This window comes from Pelophylax lessonae, assembly GCF_965119305.1.
Source record: "Pelophylax lessonae genome assembly, chromosome: 4".
Lineage (NCBI taxonomy): Eukaryota > Metazoa > Chordata > Amphibia > Anura > Ranidae > Pelophylax > Pelophylax lessonae.
In genome coordinates this window covers 205,614,661-205,640,710 of record NC_138771.1, presented here as the reverse complement: position 1 = coordinate 205,640,710, position 26,050 = coordinate 205,614,661, and the positions used below count along the sequence as shown (strand labels likewise).

The 26,050-nt window shown below is 39.3% G+C and overlaps 1 protein-coding gene across 1 annotated transcript in view; it reads right to left on the bottom strand.

Moving 5' to 3' along the window:
- TBC1D22A (TBC1 domain family member 22A) overlaps positions 1-26,050 on the bottom strand; it is an 860,932-nt gene that overhangs the window by 448,866 nt on the left and 386,016 nt on the right. Inside the window, exon 9 of the mRNA XM_082254309.1 lies at positions 20,698-20,810. Coding sequence (XP_082110435.1) covers positions 20,698-20,810 — 113 coding nt within the window. The remainder of the gene's footprint in view (positions 1-20,697; positions 20,811-26,050) is intronic.

Here is a 26,050-nt window from a genome sequence, read left to right as displayed (position 1 = left end):
GGATGATAAAGAAAGCTAACATGAATTTTAAAAGTACACAAAGGTCTCGGTGTTAAGAGGTCTGGCTGTGTATTTACAATGGCCATGGAATGTGCCATGAAAATATTAGGGTACAAAAAACCTTACAACAAGCTACCTGCAGTTGTGCAGGAAATTCAATACAATTTGAGATCATTTTGAAATAAGAATGAGATGACTTCCAATATGTATTGTTCTAGAAGATGCAGATAACAAAATCAAGGACTTCATTCTGTATACATTAAAAATACTTTACATATTCATCTCAGAACAAAATCAGAAATGCCTGTGTATGCACAATTCCTTTTAGATCCTATAATCTTTCCTAAAATACCTTTAAAGCTATGAACATAATAATTGTCTCTTTCTTGTATCCAAGATGCAATTCGGAATTCACATCCCTTTAAGACAAAGAACGTTCTTATGAGCTGATCTTATGAAAATATTAGTCTACATGGCTTCGCCAAGGACAATATCAATTTGCGTACATGGTCCCTTGTCATTCAATACAATCCTGGATCAATGATGGCAGTGTAAAAAGATGGATGACTGTTTTTTTTTTAAAGTGTAGCAAAATTAAGATCTCAATGTCATTATAATTTCACCTTCTAGGTGCTGTCGATATAGTATTGAATCAGTTTGTTATGATTCTAGCTGTTTATTTTATTTTGTTAAAAATATAGATAGATGTCAATCTTCCATTAACACAAGGACCTTGACTGACAATCATAAAAATGTCTGCACAAAACTGCAGGTCTTGCAAAACTATTAGAGCTAAGTATTGTTGAGTTTTTTTTTTTTTTTTTTTTCTCTAGCTTCACTAAATACGAAGACCAATGAGGAAAAAGAAAATCCTTAAAAAGTGCCAGAACATACAGAAATATTTAGCGTAGCCTTTCTCAACATTTTTAAGGCAGACGAACCCTTGAAATAATTTATAGGTCTCAGGGAACCCTTCAAAAACAAATTCCTAGTTAGTCAGATGGAAGAAAAAAAATACCCCTTACATTGGTGACTTGGTAGGAAGAATGTACCCTCTTACAGTGGTGGTAAAAATATCACCCTTGCTAAAACAATCATTGGGTTCATGCAGCTTGTTCTGCCAAGTGGTGTTGGCCTTAGAACCATGCAGGCAACATCAAATGGGATGTCTTTCACAATGTAAGGAACCCCTAGCAACCTCTGGAGAAACCATGGTTGAAAATGGCTTTTCTAGAGGAAGGCTTAGCCATCTAGATTAAATTTACAGCAGATTCCTGCTACTTTACACATCTCCTACTATTAGTAAAATGTACTTGTAAGAAAAGAGTTAGGGGTTATATTTGGCAAGGATGTGAGGCCATGCTCTTTCCAGCTAGATACTGGGGAATATAGAGAAGCCAAAATCTAACAAGGAAATGCTCTTTCAATGGACAAGACTGTCTTCCTATGAGATTTTGCCTGTTCTGCATTCCCCAGGAATCGTATCATAAGGACAGTGGCAACATGCCCAGTAATGTGGAATATGGGGGTAAGGTTACTATGTCTTTTTTCTCCACAGTTTCCTTTACACCATTAATAAAATTATTTGAAAAGAGAGAGGTTGGCAGGTCAATTGGGTGGCACGTGCATTATCCTCTCTTAATCGCTTCCCGCCAGGGCTATACATGAATGACAGCTGAGTGGGAGCTCTCCAATCCTGGGTAGAGGTCATATGATTTCCTCCCAGACATGCACCTCATGTGCGCTCTAGAGGCCGCACAGATGTGATCTGTCATGCAGATAACAGATCATTGTACCAGGCCAGTGCCAGTACCATGTCATGACAGTTGTACACAATGAATGGCTTTAATTCATAGCTATTCATTGTGTACTATTACGCTGATCTCTGTGACTTATCACAGTGATCATATGGTACAGACTGGGCCAATCACAGTGTATCTGTACCATGTGAATGGTTGATTGGGGATTCCGCACTATGGTAATTGGGGAGTGGTTGCTGCCTACCTCAGAAATCCCACACAAGAGGGAGATCAGGAATAAAAGTATAAAGGGGAGGGAAGTAAAAAGTGGTGCTGCCAAAGATGTATACAACAATAATCCTAAAGGTGTAAAAATACAATCCTTTTTTTAAAACCATTAATTAAAGTGATTACAACATGTACAGATCATGTAAACCCTGTGAATAAACAAATAAGTGGTATCCTTGAAAGACACATTTATATATATATATATATATTTATGAGTGCAGTAAATATGTATGAAAAAAAAAACAATTCAAAGTGTGTAAACCAAAGTCCTTAGTATGTAGATCAACCTGCACTCCTCACATTTTTTGTAAATATTTTATTATATTTAACACACCTGCTCCCCATTCACACCTGAGACCTTGTAACACTAACAAGTCAGATGACACCGGGAAGTGAAAATGGGCCCAATTTGAACATTTTCACGTAGGGGTGTACTCACTTTTGCTGCCAGGGGTTTAGACATTAATGGCTGTGTGTTGAGGTATTTTGAGGGGACAGCAAATTTACACTGTTACACAAGCTGTACACTCCCTATTTTACATTGTAGCAAAGTGTAATTTCTTCAGTGTTGTCACATGAAAAGATATAATAAAATATTAACAAAAATGTGAGAGGTGTACTCACTTTTGTGAGATGCTGTAAACATCTTCATCAAAAAGTGACAAGTGAGAAAAAAAAAACAAAAGAAAAGGTGACTTGCGCCTCAATAAACAGTGTGGGATAAGTGATGTTCACTCGTGCTCCTCTCTTCGGGTCCACACTTACCACAGAGTCGCACCCCTGCAGGGGTAAAGTGCATTTAGATATAAGCCATATTTAGATCCTCTCTCCTCCTACTCCTCATCTGTCTGGTTGATGGATCTCTGGATGTACTCACATATGGATGGGTAGACAAAAGAAACAACCCATAGTGTAAATTAAAAGCAGCTAAATGCACACTTACAATCATGCCGTAAAAACCGAGCATGTACGGGTACAATCTCCAGGGTGTCGTGCGTTCCAGGAACCAGGCTATCCGACGAAATGACGCTTAAAGCACCATCCAACGCGTTTCGTCAGACATTATCAGGTGTTGTATTCATGCGTTATCTGTACCATGTGATAGTTGTGGTCAAACACAGCTTCACAATAGTACACAATGAATGAATGGATGCCATTAATACAATGATTGCTTATAATAGTGGCCATTACTGTTATAAGCAATCATAGTGTGAAAACAAAAAAAAAATAAAAATCCTGATCACTTCCCTAAAGTAGTACAGTGTCACGATGGTAACACTGTACTGCTTTAATCTAAGTATATAAGAAAAAAAATTGTAAAAAAAAAAAAAAAACAAGAAAACAAAAACGTTACAAATGTGAACAAATATTGACGTTGTTTACAGTAATTTTTGCTAGAAAATTAGTTAGAACCCCCAAACATTATATATACAGTATAAATATATATACATTTTTTTTTTATTAGCAAGGACTCTGGAGAATAAAATGGCGGTCATTGCAATATTTTTTGTCACATGGTATTTGCACAGTGGTCTTTCAAACGCAATTTTATTGGAAAAAAAAACACTTCACTGAATAAAATAAAAAAAAAAACAGTAAAGTTAGCCCAATTTTTTTTATATATTGTAAAAGAGGATGTCACGCCGAGTAAATAGAAACCTAACATGTTTTAGCTTAAAATTTCGCACACTCGTGGAATGGCAACAAACTACGATACTTTAAAATTTCCATAGGCCACGCTTTAAAAAAATTGTTTAACTGTTACCAATTTAGATTTACAGAGGAGATCTTATGCTATAATTTCTGCCCTCGCTCTGATGATCAAGGCGATACCTCACGTGTGATATAAATGTCATTTTTATTTGCGGGAGCGACTTACGTATGCAGTTTCTTTCTTGCGTGAGCTCATGGGGATGGGGGGGAGGGGGGCGGTTTACATTTTTTTTCCTATTTGTTTATGTTTTATTTTTGACAATTTAAAAAAAAATTAAAATAAATCTGATCACTTTTACTGCTGTCACAAGGAATGTAAACATCCCTTGTGACAGTAACCGGCTGTGGAAGGTACTCTTTATGGAGGGATCTGGGGTTTAAAAGACCCCAAACCCCTACACTGCACTTCAAAATATTCAAAACGCCAAAATCTGCATTTTTGAATACTGGCAGTTTTTTTTTTTTAATCGGCGCTGTTGGTAGTTGAGTAAACCGGAAGTGTTACAGCGCTGAAATCTGAATATTGGCCTGCGCAGGAGGAGGTGAAAGTGTTAGGTATTGAGGTGGTTAATCCAAGTTACAGTAATTATGCAAACAAGATACTCAAACAATCTGTACAGGCACTTGAATAGACTTGAAATACAATATTCAGAAAAAGAATCAGCAATAAAATAAAAAGGAAAAAGACTAGTTAAAATGCAATTTAATAAATGTTAAAATCATACTTAAATTTGTGCAGTCAATGACAACATACGATGAGAGATGGGCAATATTAATTAAAGATCCGGGAGCTGATATGCCATACCAACTAAGTTTTTTAAACTAGCGTAACAGTACAGGAAGGTAAAAATATCATCACTGTGAATGCTAAAACAGCTGCAGAGGAATATTTAAAATGTACTTTCTGTGTAAAAATGCTCAAATCCATTTTATATATATATATACACACACACACAGTATATAATCTTGCTGGAATGGCAGTGTGAGCACAGTAGTAAACATTGTGTATTCACCATTATGCTACAGTCTGTGATAGATTCAATCACAGATACCATTAGTACGTGACATGGTATATTACTTAGTGCGGATATCTCTTTTCCTATATTGTAGAGTTGGCAGCAGGTTGCAAGCCAGACAGAATGAGTTACTGGCTCTTTAGAAGCCACTTATTGCAACCGACAATAGCTTTAGGGCAATCTATGTAAAGCAAAGGCACACTTTTATGTGCACACACTTTACACCCAGAATCTTGATGTCTGCAGTTTAATCATTGTGTGATGCTTAGAAGATTGGAATAGTATTGAGGAGCCAAGAGCAGACATGGCTGGACTTACAATTTAGAAGAAAGAGAAGACCATATATAATCTTTTTGAATGTCCATGTAAATAATACTCAGAGTTGAACCAGAAGAAAAATGTAATAATTTACCAATATGAATGGAATTAGAAATAACTTGAAGACCGTACTCTGTTTCAACTTCATTGTTTGATGTTTCCATCAAGTTCAGCTTTCACGTGTAAATTTTGTTTTCCTTATATATGTTATTTACAGTTCAGAATCTCTCAGAAACATCATCTTTGTTTATTTGTAGGACTAAATGCTGGGGAATTCTGTATTGTACAGGACTGAACATGGTAAATAAAAATTTTTGTTTTTTTTTTCTTAAAAAAAAAAAAAAGTTATTTTTTTTCCTTCGACAAGAAAAGTTAAGTAAATATGAACTATTATACGGTATATGCATACCTCATAGTTCCAGCTCCAGTTAGTAATTCAACCCCCTAATACCCAACTTTTCTGCGCTTTAATGAGAAAGAGGGGGGGGGGGGGTTATATTGATCTCAAAGCAGTAGAAAAAAAATGGCGTGGCATTTGTTTTCTATTGTGCTACATACAGGGTACATGCATGTATTATAGGCAGTAGAAGACCTGAAAACTTTATGGCTGGTATGAATATGTTTGTTCAATAGTCAACTGTATTCTCAAGACAACAGAATGGCCATGAATCTATAAAAGTTATACGAGACATGAGCATACCTGAAAAAACAAGAACAATACAGAGAAAGGGTAACTTCTTTTATTGCAAAGATTAAATGTTTGATTATGCTAACATGGCCAATGAACAAATCACAATGATCAACATATATAAACAAAAGCTTCTTATTGCAGCTATCGCTCTGTTTCTTCTCACACTGATTGCCTGTGAGAGTGTCTCCCCAAGTGATCACAGGAGCTTTTTTTGCCTTCAACACTGTACTAGCCAACTAGTGGTAGGCTGCTCTGGTGACACTGTATGCCAGTGCTGCCAGCCAGTGTCCCTGATCAAATAGCCACACCAGTACAGTGTCCCCAGACCATTGCAGCCAGCAAAATGTTCCTGATCACCATCAAACCAGACCAGTGCAGCAAGCAACAGTGTACCCAATCACAGCTACACCAGCCTCAGTGTCACGAGACCAGTGGAGCCAGCAACAAAGTTCCTGATCGTTGCCACTCTATTGTCAGTGTCACCACAGCCAATGCAGCCAGCAAGAGTGTCCCTGATCACTACCACATCAGTCCCCAGGGTCATCAGACCAGTGTAAGCCAGCAACGCTGTTGCTGATGACTGCCACACCAATGCCAGACAAGTGCATTCTTCAGTGACAGTGACACCAAACCACTGCAGCCAGCAACAATGTTCCTGATCACAATCACATCAGAACAGTGCATCAAGCAACGGCATTCACAGCTACACTAGCCCGTCTGTCACAGCCATCACCAGTGTTCCTGATCTTTGCCACTCTATTGTCAGTGCACCACAGTCAATGCAGCCAGCAGAGTTGCCCCTTTTCGTTGCTACAGGAGTCTCATTGTCATCAGACTAGTGTAAGTCAGCAACAGTGTTCCTGATCGCCACCACAACAGTGGCAATGTTGTCAGGGCCAGTGCAGCCATCAGTGATGGTGTGACCAAAGCAGTACAACCAGCAACAATATTCCTGATCACTAGCCACACTACTGCCAGTGTCACCATAGCCAGGTGCAGCCATCAACAGTGGCCCTGATCACTGCTACTTCAGTACAGTGTCACCAGAGCCAGTGCAGTCAGCAACAGTTTTCCTGATCCCCACCACACCAGTTCAGTATTGCCTCTGCCTGCCACCTGTACTGTCCCTGGCATGTTTATTGACCATGTTTTGACTGCCACCTAAACAGATCCTTTGCTTCTTTGCTGACCACGCCAATGTTTGCGCCTGAACTGATCCACCTGCATGCCTCACTGACTGTGTTCCTGAGAGACACCAGTTTTAGCCATTCTGTAGACAACTAAACTTCTGGAATCACAGGAACCTTTTTTCAGCCTCATGTACTTCCTGGCCAGTGAATTTGGCATTCTGGGGTGCAGCCACATAGAGTAATAGTAAGCTTAGTAGTAGTTTAAGTAGTAGTAAGGTTTTCCTGGCTTATAGTTACAGGGACTGTTATGTGGCATTACACTACACTAAGCTATATTCCCTGTCCACTCGTACAGAGGCGGCCATTACAGTACACTGCTTTTGATAAAATATTGGTTAATTTTTTGTGATATACAAAATACAATGTCTGGTAGATAATTAGACCAAACACTGAAAAAGTTTCACACATGTGCTAGCCTCATACTCAGGGTTAAATTCTAAGTACAAGTATGTTTATTTTGTGTGTGAGAAATATCTTATTAAAATGATATCTTTGTGTAAAAAAATAAAATAATAATTAGTTTGACTTCCACATTTTCCAAAACCTGTGGCAAAAAAAAAAAAATGTAATCTTCACAAGACTCATCATGTCTCTTAAAAAATCCATTGGGGTGTTTACTCTCCAAAATTTGGTCATTTTGTGGGTGTTTCTACTGTCCAGGGCCTCCATAAATGTAACAGGTAGTCAGGAAATTAGGTGCATAATGTATGCTCCTTGAAAGACTGAAGGTTCTCTTTGGATTGTGGCTCCCTCTATGTGGCTAAGCTTTGAAAGAAAGTCTCAAGCATGTGGTATCGCCATACTCGGGAGTAGTAGCAAAATGTGTTTTGGAGTGTTATTCTTATTATGCACATATAATATGTTACTAATAGCTTATTAATAAACAACTTTGTATATATAATTTTTTTTTTTTTTTTTAAAGACTTAAAAATACTCTTGGGTGTTTTCTTTCAAAAATGAGATCATTTTTTGGGTGTTTCTACGGTTTATTCAGCAAGTAATTGTTATACTAACAGTGCTGAAAATTGAAAAATGCCCTCTACAGGAAGGGGTTTAACATGGCAGTCTCCAAATGGAAAAGTAGAAGAATACTTGCCTTATAACTAATTTCCCTGACAGCCTGAACTATGCCCTGCTCCTGGTATGTCACTGGGCCCTTGTTGTTCTGCACTGTATCAGAAAGACCATGACAACGTGAGCGTTGAATTGGTGCAGATTAATTTTTTTTATTTTTTTAGTGGACGTTTAGAATCCCTGTCAGGTTTTTTCTGCCAGCAACCAGTTGAAGAAATTTCCTTTCACTTTCTGTTCAGTAAAATGAGAAGGTATCACTCTCAAGTGGGAGAAAATTCCCTCCAAGACAGATGTCACAGGAGCAAATGTCCCACTTACCTTTCTGCCCCAGTGAAAATGGTAATCAGGACAAAACAGGAAGGGTCAATTTCCCTAATGTGGACAAAATAAATTAAATCTTGACATGGGTTTGAACCCATCCACACTACATCCAAAAATAAATAACATGTATTGGGTTGGTATTCACTGACTATTAAAATATATTTATTTCAATGGTTTCTCATTTTGAAAAAAAAAAAAAATTGCCCCACCCTAAAACCAATTTTTGGGGTTGTTTAAATAAATACCTACAGGAAAAGCCCAGAATACTTTCTGTCTGACACTTGTTATTGGCTGTCCATATTGGGGGTTTTCTTAACATACAGAATATTGTAGTTGCATTATGATGTCACAAAATGGTGATCAGTCAGTGTGGGCACAAACAGCAGTGCTGGTTACACTGGATGTCACTACCAGAAGACGCACCAGCAAACGACTAGGATGGGAGAGTTAGGCGAGTAGTAAAGTTTTCAGAACTTATTTACCATTTAAATAACGAATGAATAGGTGGGGCGAGGCTTTGCCAGGAGATGGGCATTAAGCAATTTAAATCCACAGCTTATCATAATAGAAGCTAAGAGACTCAATAGTAATAAAACAACAAATAACAATGCAGCTATGATACCAGGTAAAATTTACATTTCAGTCACATCACCTCTGCCCCTTTCCTGATGTCAAGTGCACTTATGACTTTAAAATGAATGCTTTCTTGATGTTTTGTTCTGTAGTCAGTGCACCATGATTCAAGGTGTAAGGTCAGTTACATTGCATGCTTTTGATGCTGTTGGAACATGACAAACAGCAAGTTTTCAATAAGATATAAATCAATAACAGGGTGTTAAAATAAACACTTACCTTTGTCATATACTCATTTTAAATATTATTAATAGTTTTCAGGAGCCCAAAGATTAGTATAGTTCATGATGAGATTTTTTAAAGAAAAATTCAATAAATGTTTAATTAGCCCAAAGTCCTTCTCTGAAAACGTGAACTAATCCATCACAGAAAAAGTATTAATACATGAATTCTGATAATGCTTTGGCATTTTCTTATATCAGCATGTTCATTTTATATATTTAAATGCAACAATTTTCTTTGACAGCTGGGATGGAAAATAATTATTTCCTTTAAAAGGTTGTCAAAATACTTAAGATTTTTACACAACAAAAAGCCATTTCTTTAAAGTACACTTGAGGTAAAACTGGAACATTTAGTTTTGAAATACATACAGTACACTCACTACTTTACATTGTAGCAAAGTGTCATTTCTTCAGTCTTGTCACATGAAAAGATATAATAAAATATTTACAAAAATGTGAGGGGTGTACTCTCTTTTGTGAGATACTGTACATGGAACCGAGCATTGGCCTCTTCTGTATTGAAGAAAAGCTGTACAACACCAAGCCATACACATTTTAAAAAATCTCCTCTCCCCACTAGTAATTTGGAGTTTTAAAAACACCATCTTCAATACAATTTTAAAATAAAGTGGGTGTTTCTGATCACCCAACGTCAGTGACCTTTTAGCAGGGGCTATAGGATGCTTCAGCATGCTGATGGCACCATCTCCTCTGGGATCTGCTCGTCAGTCCTCTTAGGGCTTTTATAAGTATTTTGCTCTGCACCTACGACAACTAAAAACTTTAGCCCCCTCACTTTTTGCAGCCCATTACATTTTTCAACCCACTTCCCAGGAACTTCAAGTCAGAAAGTTGGGCAGTGACTTCAAGTGCAACCCCACGCAGAAGTAGTGAAGAGAAGCAGCAACATACGAAATGCAGAAAAAAAAAAAAAAAAAAAAAAAGCAAAGATAAAGGGTCCATTCATACCAACCGCTGCCAGCCAGCAGCAGCAGCTGGTGTGCAGTGCAGTTTCGCAGGATAACCACAGTGCCGAATCTGGGCACATCGCACTATTCACTTTTCTTTTTAATGATCATTATTGAAATTTCACACAGAAATGTCAATAAAGTTCATTCACAGTGGTGAATTGCTTCACGCTGCCCAGCAAAAAGTCCTGCATCCAGTACTTTTTTCAAGTGCGCAAAGCAGCGGTTTATCGTGAGGTCTCTCCGACATTTACCTTGGCTGAGGTCGGGCTGTCTGCTGTCCACATTTATACCCACCATGCAACGGAACACCTGTATGTGATTTATGCTGCGCTGTTTGCTTTGTACATGTGAGTGAATTTATTTTATTAAATCATTCGTGTCTGCATACTACACTATGAGAGGCTCCTTTCTGCTTTCGGTGTGATCGCTACTTGGAGGTGAATAGCTCTAGTGTGGAACTCTGCAAAGTTTACACTTTTGGCGCTTATACCCATACACCTGGAAGGTGATTGTACCTAAGGGGAGTGGATACCATCTGTGCTGTGGAGAATTACGCCCAGGATTCTCAGTTATCATTGGATCCAGTGTAGATCTCTGTTATGGGGATCCACGCTTTCTGGTAAGCGGACACACTTTTGGGTGTTTGGTGAATGCTTCTCCCTGTTCTGCACTACTATCCATCAGTCACCATCCATTCATATGACTGTTTTTCCTAAGGGATCCACCACTTGGGATTATTTCCCATTTGTGTCCAGGGGGATTTTCACTTTGGAATGTGAATGCATGTATATGCACCACAACAGAGACTTTTGGACTTTATAATTTTGGCCCACATGTGTTTTAACTTAGCACTGCACACTCTTTCACGTTTTTGGTTTCTAGTTGAGATTTACCAACTTAATGTGCTGACTGCTATTTTAGATACTATTTATTGTTTATATTGTTTTTTAGTTAAGTGCAGCAAACACTGTTTATATATCTTGTCATGGGACTGCACTGGAATGGTCACTCAACGAAGTACCACCATCTATTGTGAAGCTACCCAAATGGAGGAAAATCGAATCCCTAACGTCATGCTTACTACGGATAACTAAACAAGTAAAAGCCAGATAACCAAACTAGCCAAGGAACAATTGTAAAACACAGAACAAAAGACCTCTCATATGGCCCCACTACATTAATATTATCCTGGTGGACAGCAAAATGAGAGATAAGCGCAATCCAACCTGACGCTAGACTCAATTTAAAGGGATAAAATGCACCATTTCCACGGTTACAAGTGACAAGTTCAAACTTTGCTCTCTTGCACAGCTACAGCCACCACTAATATTAAACATACCTACATGTTACAAATATTTGATCTCTCACTGTACTCTGTGGCTCCCCCAGTAATCTTCTACATTATGCTATGTTCTGCAGTGATGGAGGGTTGGTGGGAGGAAGTACTGAGCTCAGAAGGAAGTGAGGTATCAGATTCAATACCAGACTGAACACACTACCTACTGGAAAGCTAGGTATTAATTATATTATTTTACTGGGGGTATGCCACTTCATTTTATTGTAAAACAGGGTAGTTTAAGCCCCAAAGCATTCTTTTTGTTTGTTTCAAAATGTATCAGTAATACATTTTTTAACCGTTAGCCTTTGAATTCCAGCATAAGGTATTAAAGTGATTGAAAAGCTTAATTTATTATTATTATTTTTGTATTCCACCATAAGGTATTAAAGTGATTAAAAAGCCTAATTTATTATTATTATTTTTTTGTAAAATGACAAATATGTTATACCTACCTTACAGTCCTCTTCTAGGGTCCTCTGCTGGCACTCTAAGCTTCTCCTCTTCTAAGTGTGCCCCCATAGTAAGTCACTTCCTATGGGGGCGCACCTGAGGGTTTGCTCCCGAGCCAGGCTGTGAGTATCTATAGACATACACAGTGCAGCTCGGCTCCGCACCCTGCTCCCTCCTCACAGGATTTTACTGACAGGAGAAGGAGTCAATGGCTCCCACTGCTCTCACCATAGAGATAGGACTCACAGAAGTATTTTGGGAGGTGGGGATTCAACAAATGAGACATTTTTTACCTTAATGCAGGCAATGCATTAGGGTAAAAAAATGCCCGCCTTTAAAACCACTTGTCATTGCAAGTTTTTATGTAACACAGTATTTGCGCGGCAATTTTTTAAACGCATTTTTATTTTTTTAAAAATGCATTAATGAATAAAAAACAAAACACTAAAGTTAGCCCAATTTTTGTCATATAATGTGACAGATGATGTCACGCCGAGTAAACAGATACGGTTTAAAATTGTGCACACTTGTGGAATGGCGCAAAATTTCGGTACTTCAAATTCTCCATAGGCAATTCTTTAAAATTTTTTACAGGTTACCAGTTTAGAGTTCCAGAGGAGGTCTTGGGCTACAATTGTTGCTCTCGCTCTAACGTTGATGTGATACCTCACATGTGTGTATTGAACGCCGTTTACATATGTGGGCGCGACATACGTATGTGTTCACTTCTACGTGCGAGAACATGGGGACGGGGGCACTTTTATTTTTATTTTTTTATTGTTTATTTTTACACTTTCCCTTTATTTTTTTTTATTACTTTTATTTCTATTACAAAGAATGTAAATATTCATTGTAATATGAATAATGCATGACAGGTCCTCTTTAAGGAGAGATCTGGGGTCAATAAGACCTCAGATCTCTACTACAGGCTGGAAAGCCTGAAAAAAAAAAAAAAAAAAAAACGTTCTTGGCTTTCTAGCCGAGACCACGGCAGTATTTACAACTGACAGGCCGGGTGTAACGTCTTGTCCGGGCCCCTGAGAGTCATAAAGACGGTCGGGGACCATCTGGTCATCAGCCATCCCCTCCCACCGCCTGTAAGAAGAATCAAGCGGCAGCTATGATTGTTCTTATGGTGAAGAGAATCGCCAGCTAAAAAAAATGGTATCTGAATAATGCCTGCAGCTGCAGGCATCATTCAGATATCCCTACTCAAAGCCCAGGACGTCATATGACATCCAGCAGTACGGAAGTGGTTAAACATACTATTATTAGGACCCATGAAGCGTTTATTTTGTGTCATTTACATATATACATTGATCAGCCGTGACATTATGACCACTTGCAGATACAATGAGTAGCATTGATTATCTCTTTACAATGGCATCTGAAAATGGGTGGGATAATTTGGGCAGCAAGTGAGCATGTTGTCCCTGAAGTTGATGATTTAAAGCAGAAAGCATAAGGATTTGAGCGACTTTGAAAAGGGCCAAATTGTAATAGCTAGGGGACTGGGTCAGGGTATCTCCAAAATGTTATCTCTTGTGGGATGTTCCCAGTCTGTAGTGGTCAGGACCTATCAAAAGTGACCCAAGGAAGGAAACAAGTGAACTGGCGACAGGTTCATGGGTGGCCAAGGCTGACTGAATCCCAGGGGGAGCAAAGACTGGCCTGTGTAGTCTGAAGCAATAGAAGAGCTCCTGTAACTCAAATAGTTGACAAATTATTGTTGGTTCTGATGGTAAGGTTTTAGAACACATAGTGCATCGCAGCTTGTTGCGTATGGGGCTGTGTAGCTGTTGACCGATCAGGGTGCCCATGCTGACCCATGTGCACAGCCAAAGGTGCCTACCATACAGAAAAGTTTTAAACAAAGTACAAATGTATTTCAATGAGCCAAGCTTACACCACTGTGGTGCTTTCGTTTTGCACTAGAAAGCATGTGAAAGCAACTGCAAATGTAAATTCAACTCAGTCAAGAAAAAAAGTTTATATATATATATATACACACACACACACACACACACACACACACACACACACACACACTAAAATGACATCCAGAGCCTCTGGTGATCATTTTTTTCCCCATAAACACATATCCTATATTTCCATTAACAAATATATTGGTATTGGAATTCAAGTGAAAACAATTCTGCTTCTAACCTCACTTCAATACTACTTACCTGTTACAGCAGATCTGCCTCAGCTTTATACAAGTTAATGGTAATGCCCAATCTCTATTCCCTACATAAAATTATATATATATATATATATATATATATATATATATATACAAAATATACAAAACAAGATAAAAGCTATAGGGGTGACTACTAAGAGAAGTATTGAGGTTATACAACAATAGGTTACGTTATTTACAGTAAAGATTTTCTACACATCAGTAAAAAATGTAAGGAATCCAGCATTATTCCAGAAAGGAAGGAGATGCTATTGTTACCCCTCAATCAAATGTTAAGCCAGAGTTCAAGGACATCACTCTAATTTTGTGCCGAACAATGTCAGCTTCCGCCCGGACCGCTCCCCTTCCTCATTGCGGCTCCCTTCTCACACACCGCCGGTGTCCTGTCCAGCCGCGAGTAGGGGGTGTGACGTCCCGCCCCCTGCTCCTGACTGCGGCTCCTTCACACTAGGTCCAGCGAGCGTGACACTATGTGCACGCCCCGCCCCCCTGTTCGCGGCTTTTGGCTCCGACCTGGCTGCAGTTCAGGTATGTGGAGCTGAGCACATTTGGGGGAGAATACGGTAGCTGCACAAGCATTAGTGTGCAGACTGCCATATGTTGTTGCCACTTGCCATGCTCATTACATTAGAGTGCCCTATAAAGTGCCCCTTAAAAAAAAAAAGAAAAAAAATGTGCCCAACAGAGTGCTCCCTTGACATAAAATGTGGCCATCAGCGTGCCCCTTATTTTATGCTAAGGGACATGCTGATGAGCATATTTTATGTTAAGGGGCACTCTGATGAGCATATTTTATGTTAAGGGGCACTCTGATGGGCATATTTTATGTTAAGGGGCACGCTAATGGGCATATTTTATGTTAAGAGCAACGCTGATTTAAATGTTTTGTTTTGCCCATCAGAGTGCCCCCTAACATAAAATGTGCCCATCAGCGTGTCCCCTAACATAAAATGTGCCCATTAGCGTGCCCCCTAACATAAAATGTGCCCATCAGAGTGCCCCCTAACATAAAATGTGCCCATCAGCGTGCCCCTTATTTTATGCTAAGGGACATGCTGATGAGCATATTTTATGTTAAGGGGCACTCTGATGAGCATATTTTATGTTAAGGGGCACTCTGATGGGCATATTTTATGTTAAGGGGCACGCTAATGGGCATATTTTATGTTAAAAAATGCAAAACACCGCGTTCGGTATTCGGCCTTCGGCCAAGCATTTCATTATTATTCGGCTTCGGCTTCGGCCAAGAATTTCATTTCGGTGCATCCCTACTCGTAAATATAAAATATAAATACTTAACATATATACAGTATGCTTCACACCAACACTGCATATTTATTAGCATTAAAAACCCTATAGATAACAAAGACATTATATTAATAACTCAATTGGTACAACAAAGGGAGAACTATTAGTATTTAGAACTATAGCTGAATCCAGCACTGGGTCAGAGGACCAGCAGAGATCACAAAACTAGATTCTATAAAATCAGAGGGAAAATACTACGTAGGTTCAGTTCAGAGCAACAAATCATAATCCACCTGCAAATTGCAGTCCAAATTAAAAAAAAATAATTTACTGTTTGGATATCATGCATGCCACGGCAGGGAAGATGGGTCTTAACACCCACAACCTACAACAGCTATTCATTTTGGCTGAGGTTTCTTAGCGCAGTGACAAAGCTCTCACAGCCATGCATTACTGTATGTGTGAGATTATATATATATATATATATATAAAAATATATATATATATATATATATATATATATATATATATATATATATATATATATATATAATCTCAGGATCGCGTCACGGTATCTCTGTGCATTCAAAATGCCCTCAGTAAAAGTAAAGAGCTTCCCTGAGATGGTTTCTGACAGTTTGTGCAGAAATTCTATTTTATATATATATATATATATATATATATATATACATATATATACACACACACACACACACACACACACACACATATATATACACACATATACACACATACTGAACAAAATTTTAAACGCAACACTTTTGTTTTTGCCCCCATTTTTCATGAGCTGAACTCAAAGATCTAAGACTTTTTCTTTGTACACAAAAGGCCTATTTCGCTCAAATATTGTTCACAAATATGTCTAAATCTGTGTTAGTGAGCACTTCTCCTTTGCCGAGGTAATCCATCCACCTCACAGGTGTGGCATATCAAGATGCTGATTAGACGGCATGATTATTGCACAGGTGTGCCTTAGGCTGGCCACAATAAAAGGCCACACTAAAATGTGCAGTTTTATCACACAGCACAATGCCACAGATGTTGCAAGTTTTGAGGGAGCGTGCAATTGGCATGCTGACTGCAGGAATGTCCACCAGAGCTGTTGCCTGTGAATTGAATGTTCATTTCTCTATCATAAGCCATCTCCAAAAGTGTTTCAGAACCACAGACCACGTGTAACCACACCAGCCCAGGATCTCCCCATCCAGCATCTTCACCTCCAAGATCGTCTGAGACCAGGCACCCGGAGAGCTGTTGAAACAATCAGTTTGCATAACCAAAGAATTTCTGCACAAACTGTCAGAAACCGTCTCAGGGAAGCGCTTTACTTTTACTGAGGGCATTTTGAATGCACAGAGATACCGTGATGAGATCCTGAGGCCTATTGTTGTGCCATTCATCCACGACCATCATCTCATGTTGCAGCATGATAATGCACGGCCCCGTGTTGCAAGGATCTATACACAATTCCTGGAAGCTGAAAACATCCCAGGTCTTGCATGGCCAGCATACTCACTGAACATGTAACCCATTGAGCATGAGCATGGGATGCTCTGGATCGGCATATACGACAGCGTGTTCCAGGTGCTGCCAATATCCAGAAACTTTGCACAGCCATTGAAGAGGATTGGACCAACATTCCAAAGGCCACAATCAACAACCTGATCAACTCTATGCGAAGGAGATGTATTGCACTGCATGAGGCAAATAGTGGTCACACCAGATACTGACTGGTTTTCAGACCCCCCCCCCCTCCCCCAACAACCCCAACAAGTAAAGCTGCACATTTTATTGTGGCCAGCTATGCAATAATCATGCTGTCTAATCAGCATCTTTATATGCCACACCTGTGAGGTGGATGGATTATCTCTGCAAAAGGAGAAGTGCTCATTAACACAGATTTAGCCAAATTATTTGAGAGAAATAAGCCTTTTGTGTACATAGTGAAAGTCTTCAATCTTTGAGTTCAGCTCATGAAAAATGGGGGGAAAAACAAAATTGTTGCATTTATAATTATGTTCAGTGTATATACAAACACACACACATAAATATTGCATTATAGTGTGTTATTTTTCTGCAACCATGCATTATTGTGCATTAACCGGTTGCCGACCGCCGCACGACTATATACTGCGGCGGTCAGCCCCGGCCAGGCAGAGTGACGTATAGGTACGTCACTCGCCTGTCACTGACTTGCGAGCCAATTGCGGGCGGGCGCGCGCCCGCCGCGGCTCTTTCACTGACAAGTCAGTGCGTGTGATCGGCGGACCCGATGTCCACCGGTCACACTACGATCGCTCCGGTGAAGGGAGAAAGGCGGAGCGGCTTATGTAAACATGCCGCCTGTCATTCTCCCTGATGTAAAAATGAAGATCAGACGGTTCTACTATGTAGGGCCGTTGATCTTTGTTTTTACACCAATAGCCATGTCCCTATACAGTTAGAAGCACACCCCTAGGACACACTTAACCCCTCCCTCTCCAATACAGTTAACCCCTTAACCCCTTCCCTGCCAGTGTCATTTTTGCAGTAACAGTGCATATTTATAGCACTGTTTACTGCAGTAATGTCACTGGTACCCCCAAAAGTGTCAAAAATGTCAGTCAAGGGTCCGATCTGTCCGCCGCAATGTCGCAGTACCGAAAAAAAATCGCAGATCGCCGCCATTACGCGTTAAAAAAACACACCAAAAATGACAAAAATCTTTCCCTTTGTTAGTAAACGCGATAACTTTTGCGCAAACCAATCAAAATACGCTTTTTGTGATTTTTTTTACCAAACATATGTAGCATAAAACATATTGGCTGAAAATGTTAAAAAATTTTGATTTTTACATTTTTTTTGGGGAATTTCATATAAAAAATGTGAAAAATATTGTTATTTTTGCAAAATTTATGCTCTTTTTTTGTTTATAGCGCATGATCAAAAAAATCGCACAGGTGATCAAATACCACCAAAAGAAAGCTCTGTTTGTGGGAAAAAAAGGATGTCAAATTCGTTTAGGTACAGCGTCGCACGACCGCGCAATTGTCCGTTAAAGTCACGCAGTAAAAAATCGCAAAAAACCCCCTGGTCTTTTAGCAGCCAAATCCTCCGAGGCGTAAGTGGTTAAGCGAACACTCCTGCTTTATCCACTTCAGGACCATCCACCACAATTATGCTGCTTAGGGTCATGTACATGTATGGGATTTAGAATTTCCGGGTAGGAGCCATGGCAGCTGCGCTGCCAATTGCCATAGCACAAGCTGATCAGCCAATGATTTATGGCAGGAAACCACTGATCATCTGAGTGAATGACAGAAGATAGCATAGGTAGTGATAGGGTAGTAGTGCAGATAGTGTAGGTAAACAACACAGGGCTCTCTACTGTCAGCAGTGATGTGCTGTTTTTTTTTCCCTGCAAGGAAGGAGTAAGAACTGGCACATTGCTTAGTTAAAAAAAAAAAAAAAAAAGCAGCTCACGTTACACACACTAAACATTTTTTAGGCACACATTTAACCCCTTGATCACCCTAGTTGTTAACCCCTTCCCAGCAAGTGTAATTAGTACACTGGCAGCGCATATTATTAGCATTGAACAATGTATTAATGTCACTGGTGATGTCAGTGGCAGTCAGTCAGTCCCCCCCCCCCCAGCCTCATATAGTGTCAAGATTGCCAGCTGCACTATCGCAAGGCATTGATCACCACCATTAGTATAAAAAATAAAAATCCAGTATATATATATATATATATATATATATATATATAGTTTGTAGACGCTATAACTCACTAAACCAATCAATAATTACTTATTGGGATTTTTTTTTTTTTTAACCAAAGGACATGTAGCAGAATACATTTGACCAAAATATATAAAGACATTTTATTTTTCTATAAGGCTCCGTTCACATGTCAGCATATGGATTGCGGGCAGAACCGACGCGGTTCCGCCCGCGATCCGGAGATTATTGCAAATCGCGGGACGCCTGTGCGTTGCCCGTTGATTGAAAAAAGTACAAGAGCTTCTTTGGAGCGTATTGCGTCCCGCGATTTTTTTTGCGCGATGTTACCGCGATTCGGCAGGCGGAAATCGCGGCAACATCGCTCAGCGTTTGGGGGGCTATTGAAAATCAACGGGCAACGCACAGGCGTAATGCGATTTGCAATAATCTCCGGATCGCGGGCAGAACTGCAGCGGTTCTGCCCGCGATCCATACGCTGACATGTGAACGGAGCCTTAGATAGGTTTTATAACAGAAAGAAACATTTTTTTTTTCAAAATTTTTGGTCTTTTTTAGTTTAAATTATAAAATATAAAAAAAAACACCCAGTAGTGATAAATTACCACCAAAAGAAAGCTCTATTTGTGTGACAAAAAAAATATTACAATTTTGTTTGGGTACAGCATTACATGATCACGCAATTACCAGTTAAAGTAGCACAGTGCTAAACAGCAAAAAATGGCCAGAGCTGAAATGGATCAATTGTTCATCAATGTAACACACATGTCTCAATAGAATAGACCCTTAAACCATGATCATAATAATGACTTTGCAAATTTGCTAGACTGCCATCTAGCATAGCTTTATAGTACTGTTTCATTGTAGCTCTAGTTTACTAAACCAAATAGTAAATACTAGATTAGCAAACCTTAAAAATTGCAACTTCCCTGTTTTTAATCAAAACTTTAATTAGTACATTCTTCCAGATAGTGTTCATTTATTTCATTTGTTTGTGTATTTATATTTATGTTGTTAAAAAGAATCCATTAAATTATACCTCTGAAAGTTTGAAGATAAAATCCTTTACTTACTGTAAAGCGTTTATGTATACATACTTGAAATGCAGACAGTTTATCATCTTTTGTAGTCGAAATTCATGCAGTGTTTTTCAATTGTGTCAGGTGTAATGTCTCAAGGGAAAGATCTCAAAAATGTAACCTCAAATTACCTACAGACTTCAAACAATCCACCTGATACAATGCAAGTGATTGCAGTCTTCACTAATATCATGAGACTTATGTCAATGTCCCTGGGGCCTGAACCCAAACCCTCACTTACTCTCTACAGCAATGTTGCAAAGTGAGCACATTTGTCATTTTATAAGCCAGGAATAATAACAAAAAGTAGACAGATTTCCTCAATGGAGCAGTCTTTTCCCCTAAGTATTTATTTCCTGGCTTACACTTTTCTTCCACTTAGGGCCCCAGCAGTAGCTCAAATTCATGAAATAAATCAGTTATAGGGAATGCATGAGGACAGGGGGAATCAATTTACCTGAATGCCATCAAGCAACTTGCTCATGCACCAGTAGCTGTCAGCTTCAATGTTCCGCAGCACCTCTTCAGGCAGACTGGAAACATCAACATTTTCCACTTCTTCGTCTTCAGCTAAAATGCACAGAAGAGACAGGATTGTAAGCAAAGTGTGCAGAAATTCATAAAACAAGGCTGTTTATTTAGACAAACCTGATCTTTTTCAAGACTTAGTAGAAAAAAAGATAGCCATAAAGAGGCACAGTTCTAAGTTATTTAGGAACTAGATGGGAAATCCATACAGTGACTAAAATGTAGACTTCTTCACCCAATTATACTATCCAAAAAAAAAAAAAGTAAGTAAAAAAAAAAGTAAAAAAGAAAAAAAAAGTCCACCCTTTTATATGGAAAATCAAATGATCTGTGTAGGGATGCACCGAAATGAAAATTCTGGGCCAAAACCGAAACCGAAAATGCAGGATGCCCTGCCGAAAACCGAAATCGAAAATTACTTTTTCCCCCCAAATGATTTTAAAATAGATAGAACAGGGGCATACACACACCTGTAGCTGCCACCCTGTCGCAGTATAGTGGTTAATTTAATTACCAATGATGATATTTGTATTATGCAGCATGAGGGGGTTAATGTATTGCCACTGCTGGTCACTGATGAATTAGTGACCGACCAGTGGCAGTTAATTAACCCATTTGTGCTGCATTAGTGCAACCAGTATCAGAGTTAATTAACACTGGTTGCACTGCTACTAGTTGCACTAATGCAGCACAAAGGGGTTAACTAACTGCCACTGGTCAGTCACTAATTCATCAGTGACCAGCAGTGGCAATACATTTACCCCTTCATGCTGCATAATACTAATACCATTGGTAAGCTCACCTCAGCTTCCCCCCGCCTCAGCATCCCTCACCATCCAAATGCAATCTCCTTACTTTCACTAGGCTCCTCCTGTGTCCTTCCTTTCAAAAGACCCGCCTCTGGCCGGCGGCTCACCTCCCGGTGATGTCACTGCTACTACGATGTGCATGAATGAACTAACACACCGGGCGAGCGGGCGCTAATAGCTATAACTATGTGAGCGCTTCGCTTCCCTGTCAGCGGAGATATCCGCCTGATAGGGAAGTGAAGCACTCACATAGTTACAGCTATTAGCGGCCGCTCGCTCGCCCGCCAGCCCGGTGTTTTAGTTCATTCATGCACATCGTAGTAGTAGTAGTGACATCACCGGGAGGTTGGCCTGCTGGCCAGAGGCAGGTCTTTTGAAACCTGTGCTGCCCCCGCGGCGGCCATCTTTAGTATCGGCATCTTTAACCCATTTTCGGCCGAAAATTTCGGTTGCCGATATTTCGGTGCACCACTAGTTTTTAGCCATACACATTTTCCAAAACCCAGTGACATCCCATTATTTTTGGAAATGCCCTCAATCCATGCATCAAATAAATATACCAAATAATCCATGCAGGCACCGTCTTCAAAAATGCTGTTACAGCTATACAATGTATTGCCCCATTTTGGCAACAAATTTATCCAGATACATTTACATTGTATAATATAATAATATAGTGCTGGCATTTCAGTGCATACTACTTATGCAAAAAAAAAAATTGCTTCCTTCCTATGCAAAAGCTCTGTAACAAAGGCTAACAATCACAGAAAATAAAAGACTACCAACTGATGTTTTACAATATTAAAAATAAACTAAAATAGTTGACCCAGTAAATCAATAACAACATTTACCTTACATATTAGTTACATGAAAATTCCTATACTTCTATTGAATCAGAGGTTTTTCAAATAGTATGATACATGCCATGCAGTGGAATACAACTTATTGTGAACAATTAGGTTATTAGGTTATTTTCAGCCTCATACATGAAAGTTCTGGGTCTTTTGGAGTTGACTTTCAGTACAGAGGGCCGCTTGCAGGGACAGACACATTTGTGTCACCATCACCTAGTGAGATAGGTACAGGTGGCTGCAAATCAAAGACAGGAGGCCCCTATAACAGCATTTGTTGCCCCCATTTTACCACCCTACTGTGCCACTGTGAATTTACAGAGCACATTAGGTAGATGTGCTAGATCTCCCACTGTTTAGCTGTGCAGTGAAGACGAAGGGCTGGTGTAGGGATCAGGTATGCATCTCCATGCGATGCCTTTTTTGGTCATCTCTGTCGTGAAATGGCCAGGCAGAAGAGACATATACCGAAGAGTCACTCAACCTGCTCAGCAGCTTCCCTATGCGGTTATTCTGCAGCAAAGAATCAAGCTCATTTTCTTAATAAAATTGTATTGATACAAAAAGAATTTAGCACATCTGCTTGGTGAACTTTGAATTTGTTTAGGTAGACAGTGGGGCACTCAATGAGTTTGGAAGTGCAAATACAGTATCAGGATGCTCTGCCCCATCAACCACTTGATGGTGGGCATGTCCATAGCTATGACAACCATTGCAACATCACTGCCATCACAGACTATTCTAACTAGAATGCTTCTCCTTACGTTTTTCCTTTTGGACAGGTTTCAGAACATGAAGCTACACAAAAGAGTGTTAAAGCTCCTCCCCCCCAAAAAGGAAAAAAAAATGATGGAGAAGATGGTTAGAATAAAAATTATATTTTTGAATAAAGTGAGAAGTTTAGTAGTGCTTTTGGAATTTTATGACTGCGTATGAAATGTTTTCCCTCACTTCGTCTGCGTGCCAGTGGGAGAACATATCCTCATAAAATAAGAAAGTTGCCTATGCATTGCCACAATTACAATTTTCTATACCCATCATAGATTATGATACACATCATTTGTCCTCACTAGGAGTGCACATTTTCACTGCAATAGTGTTTAATAATTTTAGCAGAAGAATCCAGCAATTGTACAAGGTTTGCAATCAATTATAAAAAAAAGCAAAACAATATTCAAAATAAGCAGTGTTCTGTATCTAAATGCTTGGTATTTAGGATACAAATGGCGTCACTTCATGGGTTGTTTTTTGGCTGTGCGGTTAGGAGTAAAAAAAAAAAGGGTGGAAAGGATTTCAAAGTTTACAGTTGACAGGAAGAAGGTTTGTGGGCAGAATAATAAGAGAGAGAAAGGGTTGGGTGACAGTATGTGATCCATGGGTTCCAAATCTTAGGAAATTTGTCACATGTATCCATAAGGTTACTAGTCAGTTTTTCATTCGTTAAAAAAGTGCCAGTTTGATTTCAACTTCAGAGAAGAATGTTAACTGTTTTTCCATGCTCTGGCTATTGTCAATTCGGAGGCTAACAATTAGGTGGGCTAATTAAAATTGGGTTTTGATGATTGGAAGTTAAAAATGTAGCAGAGCGAATCAAGAATCTTTGGTGAACTGAACACCACATAATACTAAAGTGCAAATAATATTGTCCAGAAATTACTTAAAGCGGAGTGCAACCCAAAAGTGGAACTTCCGCTTTAGGTAGTTCTAACCCCATGACATGCCACATTTGGCATGTCATTTTTTTTTTCAGGGGAGCGGGTACCTAGTTTTGACATGTACCCGCTCCCACTTCCGCTCGGAGCGCCGCAGCGCCCTGAGCGGAAGTTCTCCTCTCCCCCCCTGCAATCTTCTTGGACATGTCAGAGGTCCCAGAAGATTGCCGGCCAATCACGGCGCGTAGCGCAACTCGCGCATGCGCAGTGCTTACCCGGCTGTGAATCCGCAAACTGTCACAGCCGGGTGCCCACACCAATGATGCCAGCGCCGCAGAGCAGAGAGGGAGAAGAGCGAGGCTTCGGGCGGCCGCATCGCTGGACCGTTGGACAGGTGAGTGTGTTTAGGCTGGAACTCCGCTTTAACATTGGACAGGACCACAAAATAAGGAGGACATCACCTACAGGCTGCCAGCCTCTAAAACAAAAAGCTTGTAACCCCAGGGTATATGTGAGTGAGTCTGGAAGGTACCATTTGGTTACAACCTTGAACATGGATTCAGGAGTAGTGGCAATGATGAAGCAATCTGCAATATAACCCAGGTGTCATGTCAATCCTCCTGAGACTTTTTAGCTTTTAGATTCTCTTCTCATTTTGCTAAATAAGGGTGCATGGTCGGAGATAGTAAGTAATTGAGATGTCTGAAAACTTTATAAATTAGCTTAGGTAATTGCAAACGTGTTTAAAAGTTGTTAAAGTGGTAGGTCTGTATCTTGTATTAGTGATATAATCCACTGCCAAAGCTGCATGTATTTAAACCTCTCTGATAGTGGGCCACGGGAAGATTGACTCTTTCTCAAAAAGTGGAGGGCTTGTAGCGAGACCAACCAAGTGAAGTCTGCAGGTACTTCAAGTCCAGATGGTAAGAGAGGGTTGTCCATTACAGGGAATATGGGAAGATAAGAGGATAGTAACTCACTAGAGTACCTACATTTTATGAAAGTTTTCACAAGAACACAAGGGAATTTTGCTCAATCAATGTAATTTGCGCTCCTCAGGGGGGAAAAAAAGTTTTTGTTGTGAGGCCTAAAAAACAATTATCTACATATTAATTATTTAAATATACACTGCATTAAGAAACTAACTTAGGCAAACGAAGCAGTAAAAATATGTCAAGTAAAATATACAATATTCAAATATTTTATGTACAAAAGAAAAAAAAAGAACCCAGGCAAACTGAATACCTAATAAAGATACATCCATTTGCTATCAGTATTTCTCAGCTTTATTCACGTCACATAAAAGGATCTAACTTATCTTACGGTATCTAATGTGCTTTTCTATGCATAAAGTTAATATGGAATCAACAATACAGCTATTTACTTTGCCTGACATTAAGAGCTATATGTAAAAAGGCAAAGCAGAATGTGAAAGTGCATTCTCATTTAAGGTTACTGAAAAGGTATATAAATGACAGCATTCATTCCCTTTCACAAGTTTAAGCATGCCCACTGGCACAGTGACATACAATGGCCAAAGGATTATACAGTATTAAGTGCTGCTGAGAATGTTTGATGGTCAGATGTCTAGATGACCGAGCTACTCTATCTGTGTCACCAATTTTTTTCAATTTTTTTTAACAGATGCATGATGAGTCAGATATGTATCTCTTTTCAGATGACTGCTTTTGAAACATTGTAAACTAGGCCAGCATCAAAGAAAGGATGCTTTCCTGAAGTGTTCCTTCCTTTTATGTTTTCTTTTTATCTGCTAGGTTCTTCAAAGCAACTGGGCAATGCACAATCAGCTAAAAGAAAATAGACTGCAGTAAATGGCTCCATTATACAGAGTATGAGCAAACAGTCTCTCCTATCTGACACATAATGCAGAAATAATTATAAACCCTACCAGCAAAAGTTTGCATTAAGGAAGGATACACATCAAATCAGACCAGTAACAATAAACAAAT